The sequence below is a fragment of the Dicentrarchus labrax genome, unplaced genomic scaffold (genome assembly GCF_905237075.1).
Source record: "Dicentrarchus labrax unplaced genomic scaffold, dlabrax2021, whole genome shotgun sequence".
NCBI lineage: Eukaryota > Metazoa > Chordata > Actinopteri > Moronidae > Dicentrarchus > Dicentrarchus labrax.
Window position 1 is genome coordinate 26,757,612 of NW_026136720.1, and position 22,332 is coordinate 26,779,943.

The 22,332-nt window shown below is 39.6% G+C and overlaps 2 protein-coding genes across 8 annotated transcripts in view; both read right to left on the reverse strand.

Moving 5' to 3' along the window:
* Positions 1 to 859: 859 nt before the first annotated feature.
* Positions 860 to 9,090, reverse strand: tmem170a (transmembrane protein 170A). The gene is made up of 3 exons (XM_051383361.1): positions 8,869 to 9,090; positions 6,216 to 6,386; positions 860 to 5,598 (listed from the first exon to the last, which is right to left on the reverse strand). Exons 1-3 carry the CDS (start codon positions 8,981 to 8,983, stop codon positions 5,468 to 5,470), a joined length of 417 nt encoding a protein of 138 aa, XP_051239321.1. The 5' UTR covers positions 8,984 to 9,090; the 3' UTR covers positions 860 to 5,467.
* Positions 9,091 to 11,491: 2,401 nt separating this feature from the next.
* Positions 11,492 to 22,332, reverse strand: part of ppp6r3 (protein phosphatase 6, regulatory subunit 3) — a 31,546-nt gene continuing 20,705 nt past the window's right edge. For 4 of the 7 annotated variants that reach the window (XM_051383164.1, XM_051383169.1, XM_051383166.1 and 1 more), the window contains 8 exons: positions 21,068 to 21,183; positions 20,498 to 20,720; positions 20,302 to 20,399; positions 19,927 to 20,122; positions 18,883 to 18,900; positions 16,563 to 16,667; positions 14,697 to 14,771; positions 11,492 to 14,604 (listed from right to left, as the gene is read on the reverse strand). In XM_051383164.1, coding sequence (XP_051239124.1) covers positions 14,553 to 14,604; positions 14,697 to 14,771; positions 16,563 to 16,667; positions 18,883 to 18,900; positions 19,927 to 20,122; positions 20,302 to 20,399; positions 20,498 to 20,720; positions 21,068 to 21,183 — 883 coding nt within the window. In that variant the 3' untranslated portion in view covers positions 11,492 to 14,552. The remainder of the gene's footprint in view (positions 14,605 to 14,696; positions 14,772 to 16,562; positions 16,668 to 18,882; positions 18,901 to 19,926; positions 20,123 to 20,301; positions 20,400 to 20,497; positions 20,721 to 21,067; positions 21,184 to 22,332) is intronic. The other 3 variants (XM_051383165.1, XM_051383168.1, XM_051383167.1) reach the window with 3 other exon arrangements.

Sequence of the window (22,332 nt, forward strand, 5' to 3'; positions counted from 1 at the left end):
TTTGATAAAAAATATTTTAATATTAATTTTACTTTTATTGCCTTTAATGGATAGTGACAGTGAATCCAGTGGGCCTGAACAAAGACAACCAATGACTACTGTGCAGTGAGAACTATACGACTGTCAGGATATAGTGAAAGTTTCAGCAAATATGACAAAAGTTATTTTATAAAAGTTACCTACTGCAGCTTCAAATGTAAGACTGAGTCTAATATTTGAACATTTTGCAAAGATGATAATTAATTATTTTTAGTTTTGTCTCGAAACAATATTTGCTGGCAAAACATAATTCCCACAAATATTTTGTCTTCCTGTATTTATAGCAGTGCATTTGATTATTTTTTAATTTGCATTATATTTTCCATGTTTGCTGATTAAGCATCATTAGATTATTTATATTTCTGTTGTGTTGTAGTGAACTATTTTTGCACACTTGCTCAGTATTTCCCCAAAATTCTACCTTTTTTGTTTATATTCAACAAAAGAACAAATTTGTTTACTGGATGCATCTGCTGTTAAATTCTCTGACTCTTTACCAGGACACATTCCTCATAGGCGTAAAAACCTACTTGGCAATAAACATAATTCTGATTCTGATTCTTATCACCACTATGGGCAGCTCTCTATATGTTCTCCCATTTATGTGTATCAGCTATATTGTGCCATATTCAGTTCTACCTTAATGCACATGGAACTTATCATCAACATACATTATCAGTGGTTTGTTGTGGGGGATTTATCAATAATTTACATTTCTAAACAATAGTATAGATGTGTTTAAATGCTGTCAGTGTTGTTGCAGCTGCCCCCACTGCTCACATATAGAGGTGGATAAAGGACACGAAGATATACCCCAACATTATAGTTGAAACATTTTTATTCCATGAAAATATCAACCATTGGCACTTCATTTACTCTAATAAAATCAACTTTGAAAACGTTTTTCAATCAGGTAAAAATGGAACAAAAGCAGCCCAGGAATGTGGACCCAACCATGTGGAAAGAAATGGTCCTGTTACAGCAGACACTCACATCACCTCCACATTTACGTTCTGGAGCTTCTTCAGTCAGAGAGAACATTAATACATCCATTTCCAATTCCATCTTTTCAAAACGGCTTGTACTGGACAGCTGGCTTGTACTGAAGCGCATTTATGCCAGAAAAATAAAACTGAAATGTAAAAATGTCAGGAAAGACAAAAAAATTAACATTTTCATGATGAATCCAAATTATGACATAGAAAGTCAAAATTAGAATACCAGATATGAGACTTTATTTAATATTAGGATTGTCTAAATTTGGAGATTTTTTAGTAGGCACACCTAGCTGAAGTCATGCAAATAAATCCTACCTTCATGAGGTCCCTTTATAAATATTATAAATACCTTGCACTATAATGAAATACAGTTTAACAGCAGCAAAATAATTCTAAAATCAAGCAAAAAGTGAAGATTATAACCTTTGTGAGGGGGTTATTTATTGCAGGACTGTGGGATTATGGTACGGTATTAGTTTTAGCTAGCTAGCTAGCTAATAAACTAGCAGCTAAGTGCAGTGTGACAGAAATGGCAGATCTCACAATTCTGTTTTAGTAAATCGAGATTGTGACTTGGTAGCCCATAAGATTGACTTAACTATTTTCCTCTCCCAGTGGAAGTAGGCCTGATACATGTACCAACTAAGAAGGGAGCTCTGTGCAGCTCTTTTCATTAGTGTTTCTTAATCTTCTTTTAGAGTTTGGCTCCAAGAACACGGATACATGGATTTTAACATTAGTTCAGCTTTGTCCTGAGACAGTCCTGCATTTGTTTACCTCTGAGCTTTTCCTCTCAATACAACAAAGACTACAACATGGGCAATACCCATTTACTGTCTTAACCAGGGTCAGATGAGAATAGTGCTACAACTCACAATTATTTTCATTATCAATCGATCTGTCAATCATTTCCTCAGCTGCTAACATTAGCTAACTTAAGATGTGACTATATATATGTCTTGCGATTAGTTTTGAACCACCTTCAAATTGTGGTTGTCTTTTCAACAAAGGCTAGCCTAGCACATCTCAGTACCGTGAAGGAGGAAGTTGACCAAGATTCCAAAAAGGGGTGGGACTTAGGAAGGGTCAATTAGCACAATTAGTTTCAAATAGGACATATTAAAAATGTTGAGGAGGAGCTGAGGAAAACAACAAGACTTGAGTAATCAATGTCAAGGTTTTAACCCCTGATATGTTGCTGCTGTAACAGAACCAGAGAGCACACACACGCTCAAAGAGCTACATTTCACAACCATAAAAAAATAAACATTCTCCAAAATGTACAGCATAAAAGCAAGGCCAAGGGGTGGACATGACTTCATTACAAACAAGGCTCATTTGTTCTGCATCAGCCAGACTTTTAAATGAGCTGCTTTGATTTTTGCTGCATCACTGACTCTTTGTAGGAACAAAAATGTACACTTTCATTCATCTCCCCTCAAATGTACAGTGCGATGCCATACGCTGAGCTTTTCACAGTTGACAGGAAAATTAAACTCAAATTAGTTGAAGTTAGTGATTCGGTGCAGCAGACAATCTCACTGAGCTTCAGACCCATTAAAGACACCCTCTGCTGTTGGTCTATGTCCAGAAATATTTCCTGTCCCCATTGTTGGTCCCATGGGTGATGAATTTGTGTAGTCTTGTCCTAAGTGCTCAGCATATTGTCAAAGTGAACTCATTATCTTCTGATCGTGGCCTTTCCTGGAATTATAGACTTTCATTCCAGGAACTAATTTAAACCCACAAATTCTATAATCTAGCTTCGGTTTTATTCGTTGCATACTTACATGCACTTTAGAGAATATTATTTCAGATATAACAGCTGAAATGTAGCTAGTGAAGTACAGGGGGAACATGAAGAATTCAAGCCATCTTTGGTTTAGGGGTTAAAGAAATTCTTTGAGGGGATTATAAGAAAATCAGCTGTTTGCTCTGTCGTTACTACTGCATGGGTTTAAGGGCTCCAAATCCTCCTTTAAAGTCTGTGTGTGCTGTGTATCTGACTACAGTTCAAATAAAAATGGTTGCACTGAGAGATATAGCTTCTGTTTCAGTGCATTCAGTGTAGCTGCGGTGGGGTAGGGGGGAGTAGAGGGGTCTGAGCACTATTACAGGGTGGGATCATTATGGCGTAAGCAGGAAAACAATATTTCCAATTGGAATGTCATGTGCAAAACAATCTGCACCAGAATTAAAATAAATCTCGAAGGTAGAAAAGTTTTGGATCCTGCAGAAAAGAGATTTATAGTAAAGTAGTAGTAGTAGATTCTTAACTGGGCGAGGCTGGCAGCTGCCCCGGGGGCCCCAGACCCTCAGAAGCACCAGGTTCACTGAGTGGCAATTCCGGTTTGCTTATCTGACTATTTGCGTACTGATTTGATAATATGCAAGATTAATACACAATCTCAACTCAAACGGTATGGTCTTTAAATTGGCTCCAGAATTGAACCAGACCCTTCCTAAGCCCCGCCCCTTTTTGCTGTGTGCACTAGTAAGAGTTGAACAAGCAACTTTCTCCTTTCCTGTACTTTTAACTTTTTCTTCAAGATGAGGTTGTCTTTTCAACATAGATTAGCCTAGCACATAGCATATCTAAGTACAGGAAAGTAGAAAGTTGATTGAGGTTCTGACTGAGGCTTGCTCAACTGTTTTTGGAGCACAGAGCAAAAAGGGGCGGGATTTAAGAAGGGTACATTTAACCTAATTATTTCTTGTAGAGGAACCCTGTGTCGACTTTTAATATTTCACTTGATATTATGGTGACAGTGGGGATATTAATATAAGACTAACTGAGGAGCCCACAGCTGTGTTGCCCTGGGACCCTTAGAGTTAAGAGACATTTTCTCTGAATTAAATGGAACCAAAACATGTGGCTGATGCCAAAATAATCTCTTCATGTTTGTGGAAATGACTCAGTACAATGTTGACAGATGCAGCTTAGAATCAAATCAAAACTCATCATTATGAGGCGTCTCCTGTCACAGCTGGCCAACAATAAATACAATTCTGGTAGTGACGTCAGCAGCTAGTTTTAAATCATTACTAAGAAGTTGCTAATACAGAAACGGCCAACAGCGTCAATTGCAAGCTCCATCTTTTTTTTTTTATAAATAAAAGTATTACATGTAGAGTTTACCTATGACAGTATATGCAAACTGCACATACCAATTTAAAAGCACCTGTCAGCTACCAAAAGCAACTAAAAGCAGTCATTAAAGACTGGGAATTTGACATAAAAACTACAGGGGAGCACACTTCTGTTGAAACGTTGTACACACATTTAGTGCAGAAAATAAAACAGCAATGTATATTTGGTCAAAAAGATTGGAAAGCTACAAAGACCTGAAAATAATTTAAAATATATACAAATCAGTTCACTGTCACACAATAAAACACCTGGAAAACAACTTACCATCCAAAGAGAGAAGAGAAAAGATCCAAAGCTCTTCTCATTTTTGGGTTTGCTTAGTAATCTGACCATCCTGGTGCCCCGTGTTCAAACATAGACACTGTGGAGACATTCTCTAGCTGTGATCAGGACTATATCATTTATCTTTAAAACCCTCCTCACTCGTATACTTAAAAAAATAAATGAGCTGAGAAAGCTAGAGGGGAACATGTTGTTGGTGCTTCTAACTCATTTGGAATTAATAACACACAGGCAGTCAGACTTGAATTAACTGGAACAAACAAATAAGAGGAAGAACGAAAGGAGCAGCAAGAGACAGAGTGTTAAAGAAAGACAGCCCTGAAGATAAACACCACTTTGGAAGTTAGAAAATAGAAATTAAGGCCTCGAGGGAAAAAGCCAGAATCTTGCATATAACCATCATGTCCCTGTCTCAACAGTGCATCAGCCTGTCTGTCTCTCTGCAGTCACACACACACACACACACACAGACACGCACACACAGACACACACACACCGACAGACACACACCGACAGACACACACCCTGAGAAAGGTTAGTGTCATCCTGCTGCTAACCTGTAACCCTGCCGGGGCAACAGGGGAGAACAGCATCCTGCTGCCTTCACATCATACAAGAACAATAATTATTTATAAGTTATTATTATTATTTTCTACTGATTGGTGGGTTTTAGTCAGTGGTACTTTTAAATAAACAGCTTACACTGGGTATAGTGTGTGATGTGAATGCAGCATTGTGCTGTCCTAGAAGGCTTAGTGCTCTGTAACACACACCACCACTTTACACACTACTCATTCTTTGACAGCTGAACAAAATTTGCTCCGGTCCTGGTCCATCAGTAGGAAATGACATCATGTCCCGGGCCTGACTGGTTTACACATGGCACAGGATTTGCCAAGAATCTAGTGTTGTACCGTGAGCTCAGGTCCCATCTCTAGAAGGTGCGACTGGTGTCAGGCAGGCAGTGCGAGGGTCAGCCGGGTGGGTCACAGCACTGCTAAAGGGTAGCAAGTACCCTGAGGAAGGAGATAAGGAGGACGCAGAACGACTGTCCGACACCAAAAACAAGAGCCTCCAAAGAGATCATCTTCTTTCCGGCGGCCTTGTACACACCCGCTATGGCTGCACCTTGAAAAAAGAAAGAATGTTTTCCACAGGGATGAGCGAGTACACTTTCATATGTTCAACTGTTCAACCAACTAATTCTCTGTATTCGTCCTCAGAAAATGTTCTAATCTTTGTCCTCACTGGGGTCTCCAAACTGCAAGAGGCTCTTTAATAGTTTAGAACCTTCTGTAGTTCAAAAACAGTTACACCTAATATTCATTGTAATGCAATAAGATATTTTAACTAAAAAAACTGTTTATACAGATTAAATCAAAACTTTTAAGTAACACCAACTCAAATTTGTTTTTTGTTTTTTTACAGGTCAAATAATATGCAGCAAAGGGCCACCGGTTAGACCCGAACGCTGGGCTGCTGCAGCAGCAAGGACTCAGACCTGGCACATGGGGCACCAGCTCCACCAGGTGAGCTCTTCAGGTGCCCCCCTTGTGCATTTAATCAACATATTAGTCTGCTACAATCTTATATTTATTGCAAAGTGAGCATGATGTGCACAAAAAGGTCTTTGGGGATGAATTAGGTTCTGATTTGCCTCATTTTACCATGTCATTTAGACTAAATGTAAGTATTGGGTAGGACAAGGGCCAAAAAATACAAGAAGAAAAGAAAAAACAACTTACTGGTGAGGACTCCCCCACAAACTGGTCCCACGATGCCCATGAGGAGGATGGCAATGGGCATAAACCGGGCCATCTTGTGCTGGCGCAGCGTGGCGAGGGCGAGCAGAGCCGCAGGCAGGTGGAACACCAGAGAGGAGACCGCTGCCCACAGAAACACTCCATACCACATCTCTGGACACACACACACACAGTCCCACATCACTTCATGCCAATCAATTAAAGTACAAATGGTGTACAGTTCCAACCACATTAAAGCTATTTAATAAGACCATTCAGTGGTTTATTAATGAGATCCTAGCTCTCTGGCCCCACGCCATTTATCTCCTCTATGGAGCACAGAAGTTTTGCAAATGTGCAAGTGACAAATGAAAGGAAAATTACCAACTATGAATAAAGTATTACAGACAAAGAGTACAGATGCTTCCATATGAGTGATGAGGGCTCACTGTATGATAACTATCATCAGATCTCAGCCCAACTCAACACCTATGAGAATGGTCTCCACTACCGTCATCTAAACACCAAATGAGACAATATCTTTTGGAAGAACGGTAGAGTTCCACACTTAAAATAGCTAAAAACAATGCAATGCTTAGACAACCAAGACAGAAACTAAAGTCCCAGGTTAAGAAAGGACAGTCCCAAAGCATTCCAGAACAAGTCATAATATTTAATCTCATGCTCATCACACAACACACCAAACACAGCAGCAGTTAGAACACTAGATTAATTCAATCATGAATGCTTTTTAATATTTGCTTTTATTATTTTCCAATACTTAGCCTGTGGTAGAACATGAATAGTCTTGACTAAGATAATTCAGTAGACCATTCTGGGTCTGGGTTGGACCTCTGTTTGTCATAGTTTTTGCTATTTGATATATGGACTGATTTGCTCAGAAGTTCAGAAACATTCTGTGTTCAAGCTGCAATAGTGATTGCAAATACTGAAAACTATCATTGAAGTGTAATGCATCCTTTAAGACAGAGCAAGGCACAGATTATTTTTGATTATTGATTAATCGGCCAATCATTTTCACAATGAATTGTTTAGTCTATAAAATGTCAAACGATTGTGTATAATGCCCATCACAATTTCCCAGAGCCCAAGGCTACATCTAAAAGATAGCTTCTTCTGTTCAACCTACAATGCAAAACCCAAAGATGTACTGTCATATATGAAGAAGAAGGCAGTACATGAAGAATCTCATGATCAGCAAAAAACATTTTTGGTACAAATTAAAACTGCGCTGTGATTTCACATTTTGTTTATTGAACTGATTTTTATATCTATAGACAATGCGGGTCGCCTTGTATGGAGTCCATCATGTTGAACTGCCATGTTTTACAGTAGACCATAAAGGACAAACCAAACACTGCCACTAGATAGGGGCGCTTTGGAACACTTCACAGCCACTGTAGTCTCTCCTTTGCACTTGGAAGGGGAGAGTGAAACAAGAGTGTTGCGACCTGCAACTAACACCACCACATGCCACTAAATCCTACATACTGGTCCTTTAAATTAACCTTTTTTAAATATCACATCAACCCTGTGCAGTACTCCAAAGTACCCCTGGGAATACGTGTAACCCTATTTATTTGAGAAACACTGGACTAATCTATTAATGGACTAATTGTTGCAGATTATATATATGTGTGTGTGTGTGTGTGTGTGTGTGTGTGTGTGTGTGTGTGTGTGTGTGTGTATTGGCAAGAATCTGGCAATACAATACATATCACAATACAGGGGTTACATTTTCATATATATTGCTATACTGTAAGAATGGATAGATAGATTTAAATTTAAGGAAAAGTGTCAAAGTATAATGAACACACCACCATATGCATGAAATGTGTACTTCTACTCACTGTTTCATACAGCCAGAACAGTGGGATCTACATTGAAATGTATTACAGTGGCTTCACAGCCTCACTTTACATTTACACTCTAGGTAGGCTTAAACACAAAAACTGAGCATGTGTTTGACAATAAATACAATATCACAAAAGAAAATATCATGATACAATATATTTCAATATTTTCTCACCCCCTAAATATAGCACTACATTAACCAGAATCCAGTCTCAGTTGAGAGTTGAATTACAGGAAGTGCTACAGTATGTACTGTAGTGACTGTACAATGGCTGTATCTTATAAAACCCCTCTGTGTGTGTACTCAACTGTCTTCCTCTGACACTACACATTCCTGAGCTACATAAAAGACCATGTTACACAGTATATAGTCAGTTAGCTTGTTGCCCATTACCCGAACACAAGCAATGAACATCCACACATTCCTTCAGTTTACCCACAGCAGGCAATAGCTTAGCACCAAGCTATGCCAACGTTAAATAATAATGATCTAATGTAACCACGGTTCGGATAGTTAACAGATAAACATTGTGTACACATTGGTCGGTAAGTCCGAGAGGAAGCAGGAAGTTAAGCTAGCTTACCTAAACAATGCTAACGCGTACAAACTCGCGTCCAACAGCCAACCTTAAGAAACCCGTTCTCACAGGTGAGCACATTGTTCACCTCTCCCTTGGTCATTATAAGGACAACAGTATATGCAGCTTGTGATAATTCACCCCCTATACAGCATTTCACCACTAGCACACAGAAGCTAACAAGCTACCAAACATTAGCCCACCTGAGAAGTCGCTGAGAGACGTGTCATTGCCGTGGAGTGTGGCATTTTTTCTCGGCACTAGATTCAAACCGAGTATTTGCTGGACGAAGCCTATCTCGCTATACCTGTCCTGCATGTCTCAAGCCGATACTGGACACTGCATGAGTGAAAGATGGCCAGCAGACGTGTACAACCATGAGAGGGATTTGCGAAGGCTCGATCCTGACGCAAGACTAGTTAGCAGCAGGCTAACTGTGCTAGCTGTCAACACAACTTGTTTAGAGCTCTCCGCCCGGTGCTCCGCCCGGTGAGTGGTCTCTCAGGCAGCAGTGTTTCCGGCTGTCTACCAACGACCCCTCACCGGAAGAAAAATAAATCATGACTTACTACAATAGGCTATGGAGAGATATGCATACTAGCGCTTCTGTGAAAGTCTCCCCGCAATTAAGAAAACTATGGAGAACTGGGTTGTATCCCGCTATGAAGCAGGCTGCCTGAGATGCTCTACCCAGGGATTAGTTCGTGAACACAAAGCACAGCGAGTGGGACACACGAGAGCAAGAAAGGTCATTAAATAAGCAAATATAATGTACTCTGTTTCTATCTGTGGTTGCTTACAAGGGTTGTATATGCGCAGACACTAACCAGAAATATCATCATTTAGATCATGCATTCGACATCTCAAAGGTAGACCACTTGTGCAGGGGCGGATCTAGAGAAATACTCCTGGGGTGTCCAGAGGGTGGCACTGAGACTTTATGGGGTGGCAGACACACACACACAGACACACACACACACACACAGGTACACACACACACACTATTTGATAAGCCTGACACTAAGTCTAAAATGTAGCCATAACAAATCATTAAATTGTACCTGTTTATTTATTTGTCACCCATAACACATTATTTTCTAAATTAATTAGTTACATTTGACATCAAACTGTTTGGCAAGACATTTTTTAGGATGGCAGCTAGATCCACCTCTGCACCTGCTGCACATTTCACAATGTGTTTTGGGCCATTCTGCCATATTGTTGTCTTTTCCGCCCTCAGAACATTACATGCATATGTATGTATAAAATCTATCTGTATAACACAATACCAGGGTCAGGGTGAATACTCAATTCTGATTTCCAGATGGACAACCCAGCAAACTATTTCCAGTGCAGGGACGTTGGTTTTTGCTGAACGTTAGTGGGACATTACAAAAACAGTGTGTTGAACAAACGTTGCTGGAATGTTTGAAAACTTTACAAAATAACCCTCAGGCAACGTTCCCAGAACAGTTCTTTAAAAGGTTTCTTGGATAGCCTTTACAGAACATTTAGAGAATATTATGAGAAGGTTAGAAAAACAAAGCAACCTTCAGAGAACCTTTACAAAACTGTCCTGAAAGTTGAAGTGAAGGTTTGCTGGGTGTCTACCTGGAGGTTGCTCCCACCCACCGTCTGTAGTGAGCGCCATCACACGTTCCTGTTCCTACTGCCATACATCATTTTCCTGTTGTTTCATTTCCATTCCAGGGAATGTTCTTTGAACCTTGCCTGAACAATAAACATTCCCTGGGCGTTATTTTCCAACTTTGTCTTAACATTCAACTTAACATCCACTGCTGGTTCACAACTGCTTGTTCTTCAACCTTCTTTTGCATACTATCTACACAGACATTAACCAATTGTTAAACACAAACATTAAGTACCTAATTAAACTTCATTTGCAGCTTGTCATAAGAAATGTTTTGGGACTGTATCAGGGTAATTATGGTTAGTTAAAAATAAAATAAAATTAGGTGTGAAATAACATTCTAGTTAACTGACAGTAAAATTAAAATTTGAATTTAAAAAACAAATACTGAAGCAATATTATGTACATACAAAACAAAAAATTGGAAAACAAGCTGAATTGAAAATGAACATTGCACAATTATAGTACTAATATAACTACTCAGGTCTATGCTGTAAACTTCTTACTTTGGTTAAATCAACACTGATCTGCTCTTTTTAGGTTTGGACCAGGAAGTACAGTATAAAGTAAAATATTTAACATCAATTCCAACTTCTTGTACATTCTTTAGTACCACTTACTACGAATAGGAAGAGGTAAGTAGTACTGAAAGTCTGTCAGAAAAGGTTTTTAAACATGATTCTAAAAAAGAAATAATCTAACTTTTATTAATGAAGCTTTGCCTTGATAAATAGTTTTAGAAACCTGTTTTTTAAACATTCAATGTAAGTTTAATTTATGCTCCAAGTTTTGTTTGGGCTGAACTTCCATTATTTATGTTCAAATGGAAATACAAAAAGAAATGACTGACCTTTTCCAGGTTTTCTGAGAGTGTAGGAACTGTCAGCGGTGCTGACGTCACTGCTCTTCAATTATGGCTGGCATTGAAATCCAGAACTTCTCTATAGTCCACCTTCTGCATTAACGTTTACACTGGTTTTCAATGCAGGAAAGCCTTTAAAGCCACTGCTAACATCTAATGCAAAGTCACATCAAATGTAAATTCAGATCCTGGTGAAATTATTTCATCGGCTGAAAGAAATGACCCATAAATGTGTGCAGATGTAATGAGTGTCTGATTTTAACCATCTGGAATGAGTTTCAAAGTCCTATAATGAGAGTATTCAAGAAACAGCTTCAGAAATAAAGATGAAATTTAATTAATGATCTGACAAAAAAGTGGGGTTACGTTGTACTATCCCTCTCCAGTGCTGGTACAGAAAACTTTGAGTCACAAAACCATTTTCTTTGGAACCAAACCCCAACCAGATGGAAAAATAAAAAAAAAGTCACATTTGGTGAGGGGACAGGGAGGGGTTCCATGGAAAGAAGGGAGGCTGCAGAAGAGCTGCACTCAGATTGAGTGCCAAAGTTAACTTAGTGTGGACGGTATTAAAAGTAGACTAACAATTGGCCCATGGCAACAGTTGTTCCTTTATAATGTAAAGAAAAGAAAATGAAGCACCAGGCAGCCCGAGGGCCAGACATTTTCCTGCAGAGGGAGCGGGTCGCCTTTCATGGAGGCCACCATGTTTCTACAGTAGCCCAGAAAGGACCAACTAAACACTGCCTGTAGATAGGGGTGGGGCGTTTATCATGCGTTCAGCGGCCACTGTAGTTTCTCCTTCGCACTTAGAAGGGGAGGGTGAATAGAGGGAGTTGCAATCTGCAACTACACCGCTGGATACCACTAAAGTCTACACACTGGACATTTAAATCCACCCAACACCTCATGAAGGCAGATTCAAAGAACAAGGGTGCAATCAGACTAACAATAGCACTAAAAACACTTGGATTAAACCGCTGCAGAACACAAGGGTTTGTGTTGCTTTGGATACTCCTTGGAAGAAGGCGGCAAGTTTGATTTATACGTCTGAGATTAACAGGTGAACTGTAGATTTTCACTGTTCACACCTTAGAAAACAATCTAGCAGGAATGTGCACTTTCACCAGGGCTGCACAATTAATCAAAATATTATCGAAATCACAGAAGCTGCAATATGTTTGACAAAGGGAAAAGGTGACAGACAGAATTATAATGAAGTACTGTAGTGCTGCAGAGGTGTCCTAGTCTACAAATCCTCTCCAGATGTAAGAAAACGTGTGCTTGCTACAGACTCCAACAAATGTCACATCGTGATTTTAATAGCTTTTCCTGTGAAAATGAAAATTGAGATGCAAAATTGACCATTCCTACTATTCGCAATGTTTGTCAAAATAAACAATGATTTTTTTACCATATCATGAAGCCATAACTTTCACTGATTTGATTGGTCAACACAGTGCGCTGTCAGGTGTCACTTTGCATTACAGTAAACATGGACTTCTCCGCCTGAGCCCAGTGTCTGCCCCCAATCTGCCAACAACACCTCGAAAGGAAATGTGCTGTGCTTCTTCACACAGTGCTGCTGTCAGTCTGAACGCAGTCCAACAAAAACCTGTGTTGGGAACTAGCTCAGCAGCTAATATCTTGACCATTTTAACTAGCTCCCTTCAGCTAGAAATTCTTATCAGAATGTGACTGAATCACACCTGGCGCCACGAGGATGGCTGAAGTTCTCATTTGCAAAATGTTTTTCTTGCAATTTAATTTCATGTTCCTGCATGTAGTTTGTCTTTAACAGTCCTTTCACTCCCCATTTAAGTTCTCCACAATGCTGTAGCTACTTAAAGGTTCCATATGCAAGATTCAGAAGCATTTTACATTTGAAATTTAAACAAAGGACTGACTTCCCTGTTGCCTGTGGACGTATTTCTGTGTGTTTCTGTGTAGGGATGCGGGTTGGATTTGTAGTGACATTTATAGATGCTCCCGGTGCCTTCTCTCTCCCCTTCCCTACAGTGTCATCCGTGTGCAACACTAGCTAACATTAGCTTATAAATGGAGTCCGCTAACGTCCCCCACAAGAGAGTCCAACACAAAGTCCAAAGTCAGATGTAACATTACTGTAAAGCTTGTGGAATATATTGTGATATTGTACTTTTAGCTGGCTAATGGTAGCTAGCTTGCTAACGCAGACGAACGGCTAGCTAAGGTAGCAAGATACTGTCAACTTGCGTCATCCAGACTCCCGGGGCTAATCTGGCTAGCTGGTGAAAAATGACTTCCCCAGCTAACATGTTCCATGATACTAACATAAGTATGATGACAAACAGTGTTGATTTTAGTCAACAACAAATGATGTAAAGGTTAAAAGCTAATGGTTGCTTTCTACTGTCTTTGTACACAGCCAGAGCAACAGGACGCTCACTGCAGTTCACTGACGGCCTATGGTATCACTACTAACAACGGCTTTCTGAAAGTTACATACAGAACCCTTAAAATCACAGTTGAAGTTTAGTAGAGGTCAGAATAGTATTACAGCCCTCAGTTCAGGCTGTGCTAACGACATACTGTATCTCTCCTGTTTAGCCTTCTAGCTGCGAGGTAGGAACCCAGTTAGCATGAATGCAGCCTGCTAGAAGGGGAGAGTGTGTTGGCATGGCTCTTTAGTAACAAAACATAACCATCATCTTCCTTTCATAATAAATAAAAAAAATTTAAAAAAAAAAACCTGCTCAAATCTTACTTAATGCAGAATACAAGAGAAAAACATTTACAAATAATACCTGCAGCAAAATAAAGTGTGGTTTTTAAAAATGTGTTTCAATTCGTGGGAGCAGCTTTGCTCAGACACACAGACCAATGGGAGAGAATTTTAAATATAGCAACTGTTGTATTAAGTGTCAGACTGCAGGATTACAGATCCAGCAATAACAACAGCTCAGTGGTTGGTTGGGTCACCAATCAGCTATTCCGGTGGTAATTCATCTTATGTTTCTGTATACATTTTTCTTTTTATAAAATATTTTATTCATACAATCATTTCTTTAACTATAGCAACATTACTATTTAATTTTGAGTGGCAAGATATCAGTCGCACATCACCTCATAAGAACAATAGTATATAAACAAATGCTGAAAAAAATTATTCTGTATCCATTTGAGTATGTCTCTCATTTTGCTTTTCAGTTCATCCTGTGTCTGTACACCTGTCTGTCTGTCTGTCTGTCAGTGATGAGCTGATGGGTGTATTGCTGGTCCTGGTGGGGGGGCGTGTGATTGGTACAGCTCTGAGCAGTGGCCTCCGCCGGCTGGCCAGGAGGTAGGCCCTGCGTGGCAGAACAGGCTGGCCATTGGCTGGCATAAGGAGACCCTCACGCCGGCCCGTTTACAGCTGGCTCTGAGGACGCAGCACTCTGGTCCGGTCTGGGAAGAAAAGTAGAGATGAGGGTCAGTTTCAAGACAGACAAAAATAAAACACGTCTTAACCTCAAGATTCAACTCTCGCAAAGACTTACTTGGCCTCCTCAACGGCTGACATCTCCTCTAGAGGACCATTGGGAAGCTCCACAGTGGACCGACATTTCTCACTGCTTAGAAGACACACGGGAGGAGAGGAGAGGAGAGAGAAAGTTCACTGAATACAGGATTTCTGCAGCTAAGACCATTACAAATGCAATTTAAGAACTATTTTATGTCCATACTGGCGAGGACAAGTATGAAGAATATGAAGGAAAATGGGTTCCATGTCTGTTTCGTTTTGTCGTCGTTAACAGCATGATTGAATTTCCCAAAAACACATTTAGACATCCTGTGAATAACTAGCCTAGAACCATATGAACATGACTATTGATCATGATCTAATGGAAACCACTGATGGTACAATGTAAGATACAGTCGGATATCGCCGTACAATATGACCAAAATTTCATATCCTGATGACGATATATACCACGATATAGCACAAGTTCTGTAAATTCTACAAATAGTTTATATAAAATAGTCAAATGGAATTCACATTATATTTTGAATTATATACTCAACAAATAAGAAAGGTACTTACTCATATTTGATTATTTTTCTCTTTTATTTAGAACCTTTGTGCAAATTTTCAATTAAGCATGCACCAAATATATTATTATCTCAGTGTCTCCCACATAAGACTTTAGTTGCACAGGTCACCCAGGTATTTTAACATCCAGTAACCCATTTAAGCATTTTGCAGAGAAACGCATAGCAAAGAAAAGCGTTCTCTGGTACTCGGAGACAGTGGATATTTATATAAGCATGGACCAGGTGAAGCATTTGGTACCACGCTGGTTTCACATTTGGTTTCCACAGACTCATTAACAACAAGCGTCCTCCATACGAGGCTCACCTGATTGTGTGACAACAGAATGTTGGGTGAAAAATCCAAAACGTTTTTTTGGGGCTACTTTATAAAACAAACTGCTGGAGAGACAGAGAAACAGAAAGAGGCGGGGCGAGCCAGTGTGTGCGGAGCAGAGTTGCTGGTGTGCGTGTGTGGATGGGGGAGAGAGAAAGCAAGGTGACCCGTAGTTTGAGAGTAAATGCTAGAGAAACACTTGCTTTGCATTGCATCCCTGCCTCATCAACCCCTTCAGAGCGCATATTTGTCTCATGAAAAGAGAAACCTACTTCGTCTACAGACCCAATACCTGGACCAATTACAGAACAGAACAGTACATACTGCCATGTCGACAGCTCGGCTGTAGGTGCTGCATGTGTTTTTGTGGACTAAGCCTATGCTTATATGAGGAGCCTGGAATAAAAAGACTTATGTGTTCAATTATAATTAATCTATATTATATATTCATTATTATTAATTTAAATAATGCATTATAAATATTATAAAACTTGTTAATAGTTGGGTTTTTTAATACTGAACGTCATAAAAAAAAGGCTATTAAGTGTCAAGAGTTATAATTGGCCAGCTGGCATGTGTGCAAAAATCTAGCCAATCAGATGGTTGGATTTTAATTAGATTTTTAAGTAAAAAATATAATAACCAATTTCTAATCACATACTAAACTTATCAATTGATAATAAATAAATAAATAAATAAATATTCTATTTTAAGGCTATAGTTATTTCGGTGGCGTGTTTCAAACTCCATACTAATGGCAGAGTATAATGATATGGTGATATGATGCTAGAGCTATTTGCTCTAAATGGACATCTATGTTCCTTCATAACTATATCTGATTTTGGAACAGCATTTTACTACAGCTATAAAATTCCACACATTTCAGGGTCAAAAATATCATAACTGAACATTTCCATGAGTAGTGCTGAATGGTGCAGAGACTGTGTGTGCACATGTTTTTTTCTCAGGTAAGTGGTGTGTGTATGCTGTGTCTGACCCTGTTTTGGGACAGCAGGCTGCGGCTGAGCTGTTGTAGCCCGTTCTCTCCGAATCCACACACTCCACTACTGAGTATTTCTCTGAGGAACTCTTCTCTTCGTCACTGGAACACACAGGTACACACATAAATATACATTAATACCGTATGAGGTGATCATACCAACCACTTTCCCCACAGAAATACACAGAACAGTGAGATGTGAACAGTGATGCATGCTGAACTGACTGACAGAGCACACAGTAAAACAAAGGATGGAGGTGTTGAAATGGCGAACTGTCAAACAGTATGTAGGAAAAGCATCAAAATGTACAGCAAATGGAGAAAGTCAACTGTTTTAGTTGTTTAGCTACAATACTCCATTTACTTTGTAGCTACAGAGCCAGCAAACAGCAGGCAGGCCTACAAACTGATTCAGACACTGATTGGACCAAAATTGATTGTGTCAGCCGTCAGTCTTGCTTCGTCTCAGAGAACCACCAATAATCTTGATGAGGCCTCAATCAAAGCAAAACACCCACAAACATCCAAATGTAATCCAACATTTGAAGTGCTACGTGACAATTATTTAGCACAAGCCGAATAATCTCTGGGGATTGTTGTTGCAAGATTTTCATTTCAAACGCAATAGCATTCATACAGGTATCTTCATGCTTGCTTAAAAGTAGTCATTTTTCCTCTCTTTTTAAAAATCTGTAATGCCTCTTAATGTACAAAAACAATCACAGCAACTCTTTCAAATGAAAAGTGAAACTTCATGGTAGTAGAAGGTCATTGCTACTGTATTATGAAAACGTTCAATGCTAGAATATGCCTGGTTGCTACTCCTTTGACCTTAAGACTTTGAATGTTATACATTTCTGTTACAAAGATTTTATGTTTTCTCTGACATTAGGTCAGTTTTAACACCCTGGTCCCCAAGAAAAAAAATATTAAAGCTCCCCTCCCGTCAGAAATCAGTGTTTCTTCTTGTCCCTACAGTGTGCTGTTTGAATGCTGTCTGTCAGTTTGACAATAGAAGGATGTTTTCACATTCATCAGCTGAAAGTGGAAAGTTTCTCTGTGCTCATTGAAAATCTGACAACAAATAGTTTGGAAGTCAGTCCTGGTCCAGTATGCAACTTGTACAGTGTGATGTAGAAACTTGAAGCCACCAGTGCACATCCACTGAGAATGGACTTTACAGTGAAGTAAGAGACATCTTGTGTCCAGCAGCAAAAAACTTTAGAAATCAACAATGTTTGCATTTTCAGAGATTCTGGAATTCTTAATGAGGTAGGAGGAGGAGATTACCTTTTAAGGATTTTAGTGTAAAAATCTTTTTGTGGGAAAAAAACCCAAAACATATCAGACACATTAATACATGTCTGGCGGGGATCTTTAATTTTAGCTAGAGCCAGTTTCTGTCGTAACAGAACATAAAAGCCAAAATTGTTTGAAGAAAAAGTGTCTCCATCACAGTTTGTGCACTTTATTTAACAAAAAGGTCAAGGTAAAGTAAATCTTTAATAAAGTAATATTGATATGATGCAATTTTTACAATTAAATAAAAGCTTTGTTTTTCCTGTCATAATATGAGAAATTTGTGTCTCATTCAAAATACAGAAGTTGAATTTATGGCAAAGCATTTTCTTTGTACTCAATATTAAATGTTTTGTGATTTGATTCATATTTATAGCAATCTACAAGTAATAATGTATCCATCTTTCTGTTTGGAGATAAGTGTGATTAGATTGTGGTTTTATGTAAGTGTACAGAAGAGGCCAAGCATTAGCTGTTCTACTGCTGCTGCGCAGAACTGTAATGAATGGACTGTTAAATGATGAAAGATATCCGTCATCAATTATATTAACTACTATGCAAACTGGAGGTCATAGCATATTGTAGCATTATCATTTGATTTCATTATGCGATCACAAGTGTGTTCAGTCAGAACCACATGCCTCCATTCAGGCAGGGCTGACTAATGTGTAAATGCATGATTTACATCAATTGTGCTTGTACTATCAAGACACCAACACGCATCAGGTATGGTGACTGCTTGCATATTAGAATTTATTAGGCAGTTACACCTTTCATTGTGCCATTTGTGTCATTTCAAATAATGGTCTAAAGCCATTAGATAATTTAATAAACTAAAAAAACTGTACTTAGACAACACCTTTGGTAGAAACACATGCAGAATGGAGGTAATGAAATAAACAAACAAAGGAGCTGAAACCAAAGAAGAAGATCAAAATTGGGAAAGAAAAGTTGGTGGTTGACGTGACAACAAGACTACATCACGGCTGCAAGCTGATCTCTGATTGGCTGTACATACCGATAAGATTTCAACACTCTGAAGAAGACCACACCCACAACGCACAGCAAGAGAGAGAGGAGGGGAAGCTCAGGTTGTAAGTGTCGCTCAGTTCATCAGACAGTTGTTAATTACTCAGACAGACAATATAATGCAGCATCAACAGGGGGACAGAAGGACAAAGGACAACCAACTTTAAAAACCTGCGAATTTAGGAGAAATGTATGAAACAATCACTCCTTTTGAAGACTAAAAGGTGGCTGTAAGGGAATCCGTGTATCATTCGTTCAATTAATGAATTTATGGATTACAAAATATAAGCAGTTATTTGTTTTTTGTGTTGTATTCATAAATGAATAACAAATTCACCAATTCTTGAATTTTCCGATTTTGGATTCTATATTGAAAAAAATAACTAATGGTACACGGATTTAACAAGTAGTAGCGTGGAGGCTACAGTCAGCTTGAATTCATGTTTCTGGTAACCACCAAAAGTTATTAGACAGTGAAAGAATGAGCACAAAATGTCAGACAAATGAACCAATCTAAGGGCCATATTTTTATGTCACAGCAAACAAGCACTCATCCTGACCTACTGTAGAAACTGGTTTTGCATGCCTGTGTGGTATTTTGTTGCCCTGAGCTCACGGTGCACAGGTAACAGGAGAGGAACAAACAGGTGAAAAGTTCATTCACATGGAGCACGACAAAGCGGGCTGTTGGTATCTTGGTGGAAATTGGGTCTTTGGATAAATACTTGCAGCAAATGTGCAGCAATAATTTAAATTTAAAACTCCAACTTGTAGATGTGTTTGAATGGCCGGGGACCTGTCTTGGATTTGGTGTTAAATTTAACAGTACCTACAGGAACAGTGAGCGAGTGATGAGGGCACTCATAAGAAAAAAGATGTGACAACACTAATGAGACACATCCTGACAAGTTGCCTCTTTGCCAAAGACACCAGGAATGTAAGAGTATTCCAGTGCTTCTCCTTTAGCATTCAGCTACTAATGTCGTTTAGCACTAAGAGTTATGTAGTGTAGTTGTGGGTGTGTTTGGCGAACCTCTTGAAGACAGCAGTCTCAGTCTTGGCGTCAACAGTGAGACTGACAGTTTCTTTCATGGAGCCATTGATGACTGTCTCTGTGATACTGCGCTGCTCACAACAGGCCTTTTCCTCCTCTGCTTTAGATCTCCCACAATCCTTAGGTGAGGTGGTGGAGGGAGAAGCAACACTGGTGCCCAGCCAGCCATCGCAATCTGGGGGGGGGGGGTGTTAAGAAAGGCGGCAAAAGTGTCAGATGTGACCACCAATCATTTAAGCTGTTTCAACACTTGTATGTATATTCACTCACTCATTCAATGTGATTTTGGACTGTGCAAATGTTAGAGGGGTGTGTGTGTGTGTGTGTGTGTGTGTGTGTGCGCATGCATCTAACCTTCAGGCTGCATGGGTGCATTGACCCCCAGAGGGTCCATTGTCTCTATGCTGGTTTCCATAGCAACAGGAGAGTTGCACCTCAGAGGGTCTTTTGGGCTGAAAGACAGCAATTCTTTTTATGAAGCACTCTGTCGGACTCAAAGACAAGGAAAGAGAAAAAAGAAAGTGAGCCAGAGTCTGTCAGGATGTCCTACCTGACAGGGGTGAAGTTGGAGAAATCAGCCCAGCCTGTTTCAGAGTTGGAGGCTGAAGCAGGAGAGGCACTCCATCCTGCCTCAGGGAGAACTTCTGTGGAAGAGGAGGAGGAGGAGGAGGACAAAGGAGAGGAGGCAACAGGGTTGTTGGGGCTTGAGGTCGGAGCTGTGGATGTACCTGTGTCCATGGGGATGTCATCAAAGTTGGCCGTCCATACTGGCCCTAAAGAATAATGATTAAAAAAATAAATGCACAAAATTAGTCAGAAAGTTCTCTTTCACAAAAAAACACTGAACGATTTCTAATACTGGCCATTCCTACTTGTGGACAGAAAGACATATCCTTATTCCTTCCATAACCCTCACCATCAAGCACTACATGACCTACAAACCTTAACTACACTAAATAAACCTAATCATGACTGATGAGTCCAAAACCCACATCCACTAACCCTAACCCAGCTGGCTGAATCTTATTCTATTTTGAATCCTAAACCAAGTCAGACAGGCAATGGGTCCATTTGTTACTGTTCTGTCTTTGTGTGATACGCAGTGCTCGAGCACACCAACCTGCGTCGACTTCCATTCTGTCATCGGTGCTGGGGTTGGAAGCTTCAAACGGATCTCTCTTCACATCCTCTTCCTCTGAGTCCGTGCTTTCCTCACTGTCTGTGCTGCCTGAGCTCCTGGGATGGATACAGATCAACAATTATTTCCAATCTGTGTCTGAGTTCATCCTTTCTTTATACTGAGAAACGCAATAAATGTGGAGCTACAGAGTCCACACTCATACAGTGGCTGTCCCGAATCAATTTTAGCTTGTGCTGATCGATCATCAAGCAGAAAGTTAGACAATGACTATGTCAATCACTCATTTAACTTATTAAGTTTGGTTTTAATTTGCAATGAGCAAAGAAGAAATGCTTAGGTCATGATGCTAGTTAAAGTTTCACAAATGTGAGAAGTGTTTAACTTTTTCTATAGACAAATCTGTAACTGATAAATCAAAACGATGTATTAAAACAATAGGGCCAAAAATAAACACCCAAGCACCAGATGTTGGAATAATAATCTGGGGTCACAGGCCAGGTGACCGGTAAATAATTTGGAATCACAATTTGAAAAAGGGACAAGTTTACGTCATACATAAAGACAGCTGCCCCTAATATTTTCTATATATAACCCCCACACAGACGCCCATAGATGCGCTGCCCCGTGTCACTTCACACCGCTGTACTATTTCCAGTATCACTGGCCATGAAATTATAAATTTTAATGACAAAAAAAGAAGCCATGGCTCTTGAGATTGGCTCTTCAGAGTGGCTCTTCAGAGAAGACCTTGGGCAGTAATAGCAAAGGATAATTTGTCAATAATGCAGATGTGCTGTTACCACAAGCCTGAGAGGGTGCGATTGACACACAGCAACGCAATGCTTTCTACCTGCACTAGGGGTGGCACTTGATGCACACCTTTATGTGACCCTCACTGTCAAGCGTAGCCATCATGACGTCAGTCAATCCAATCAAAGCAGCTTACTATTATTTGGTGGTTTCTATACATTGTAGGTTTTTCCCATAAGAAACATCTGTGTTACATGTTATTAGAGACGTGGGTGTTGTTGGGCCACCGAAAATAGAACAGGAAGAGAAAAGTCACGGAGGTCTGTAGTGTTTGCGAGAGGTGGGGTCTGAAGGACACAGAAGCCCTGGGATCCTGTTCAAAAGGCTCAGAAAGGCTTAAAACGTCATTATTTTTAGTCAAATGCAGGATGCAGTTTTATGGTCAGTAAAACATTTTTGGCTGGTAAATTTTTCAGACGAGAAGGATGATGACT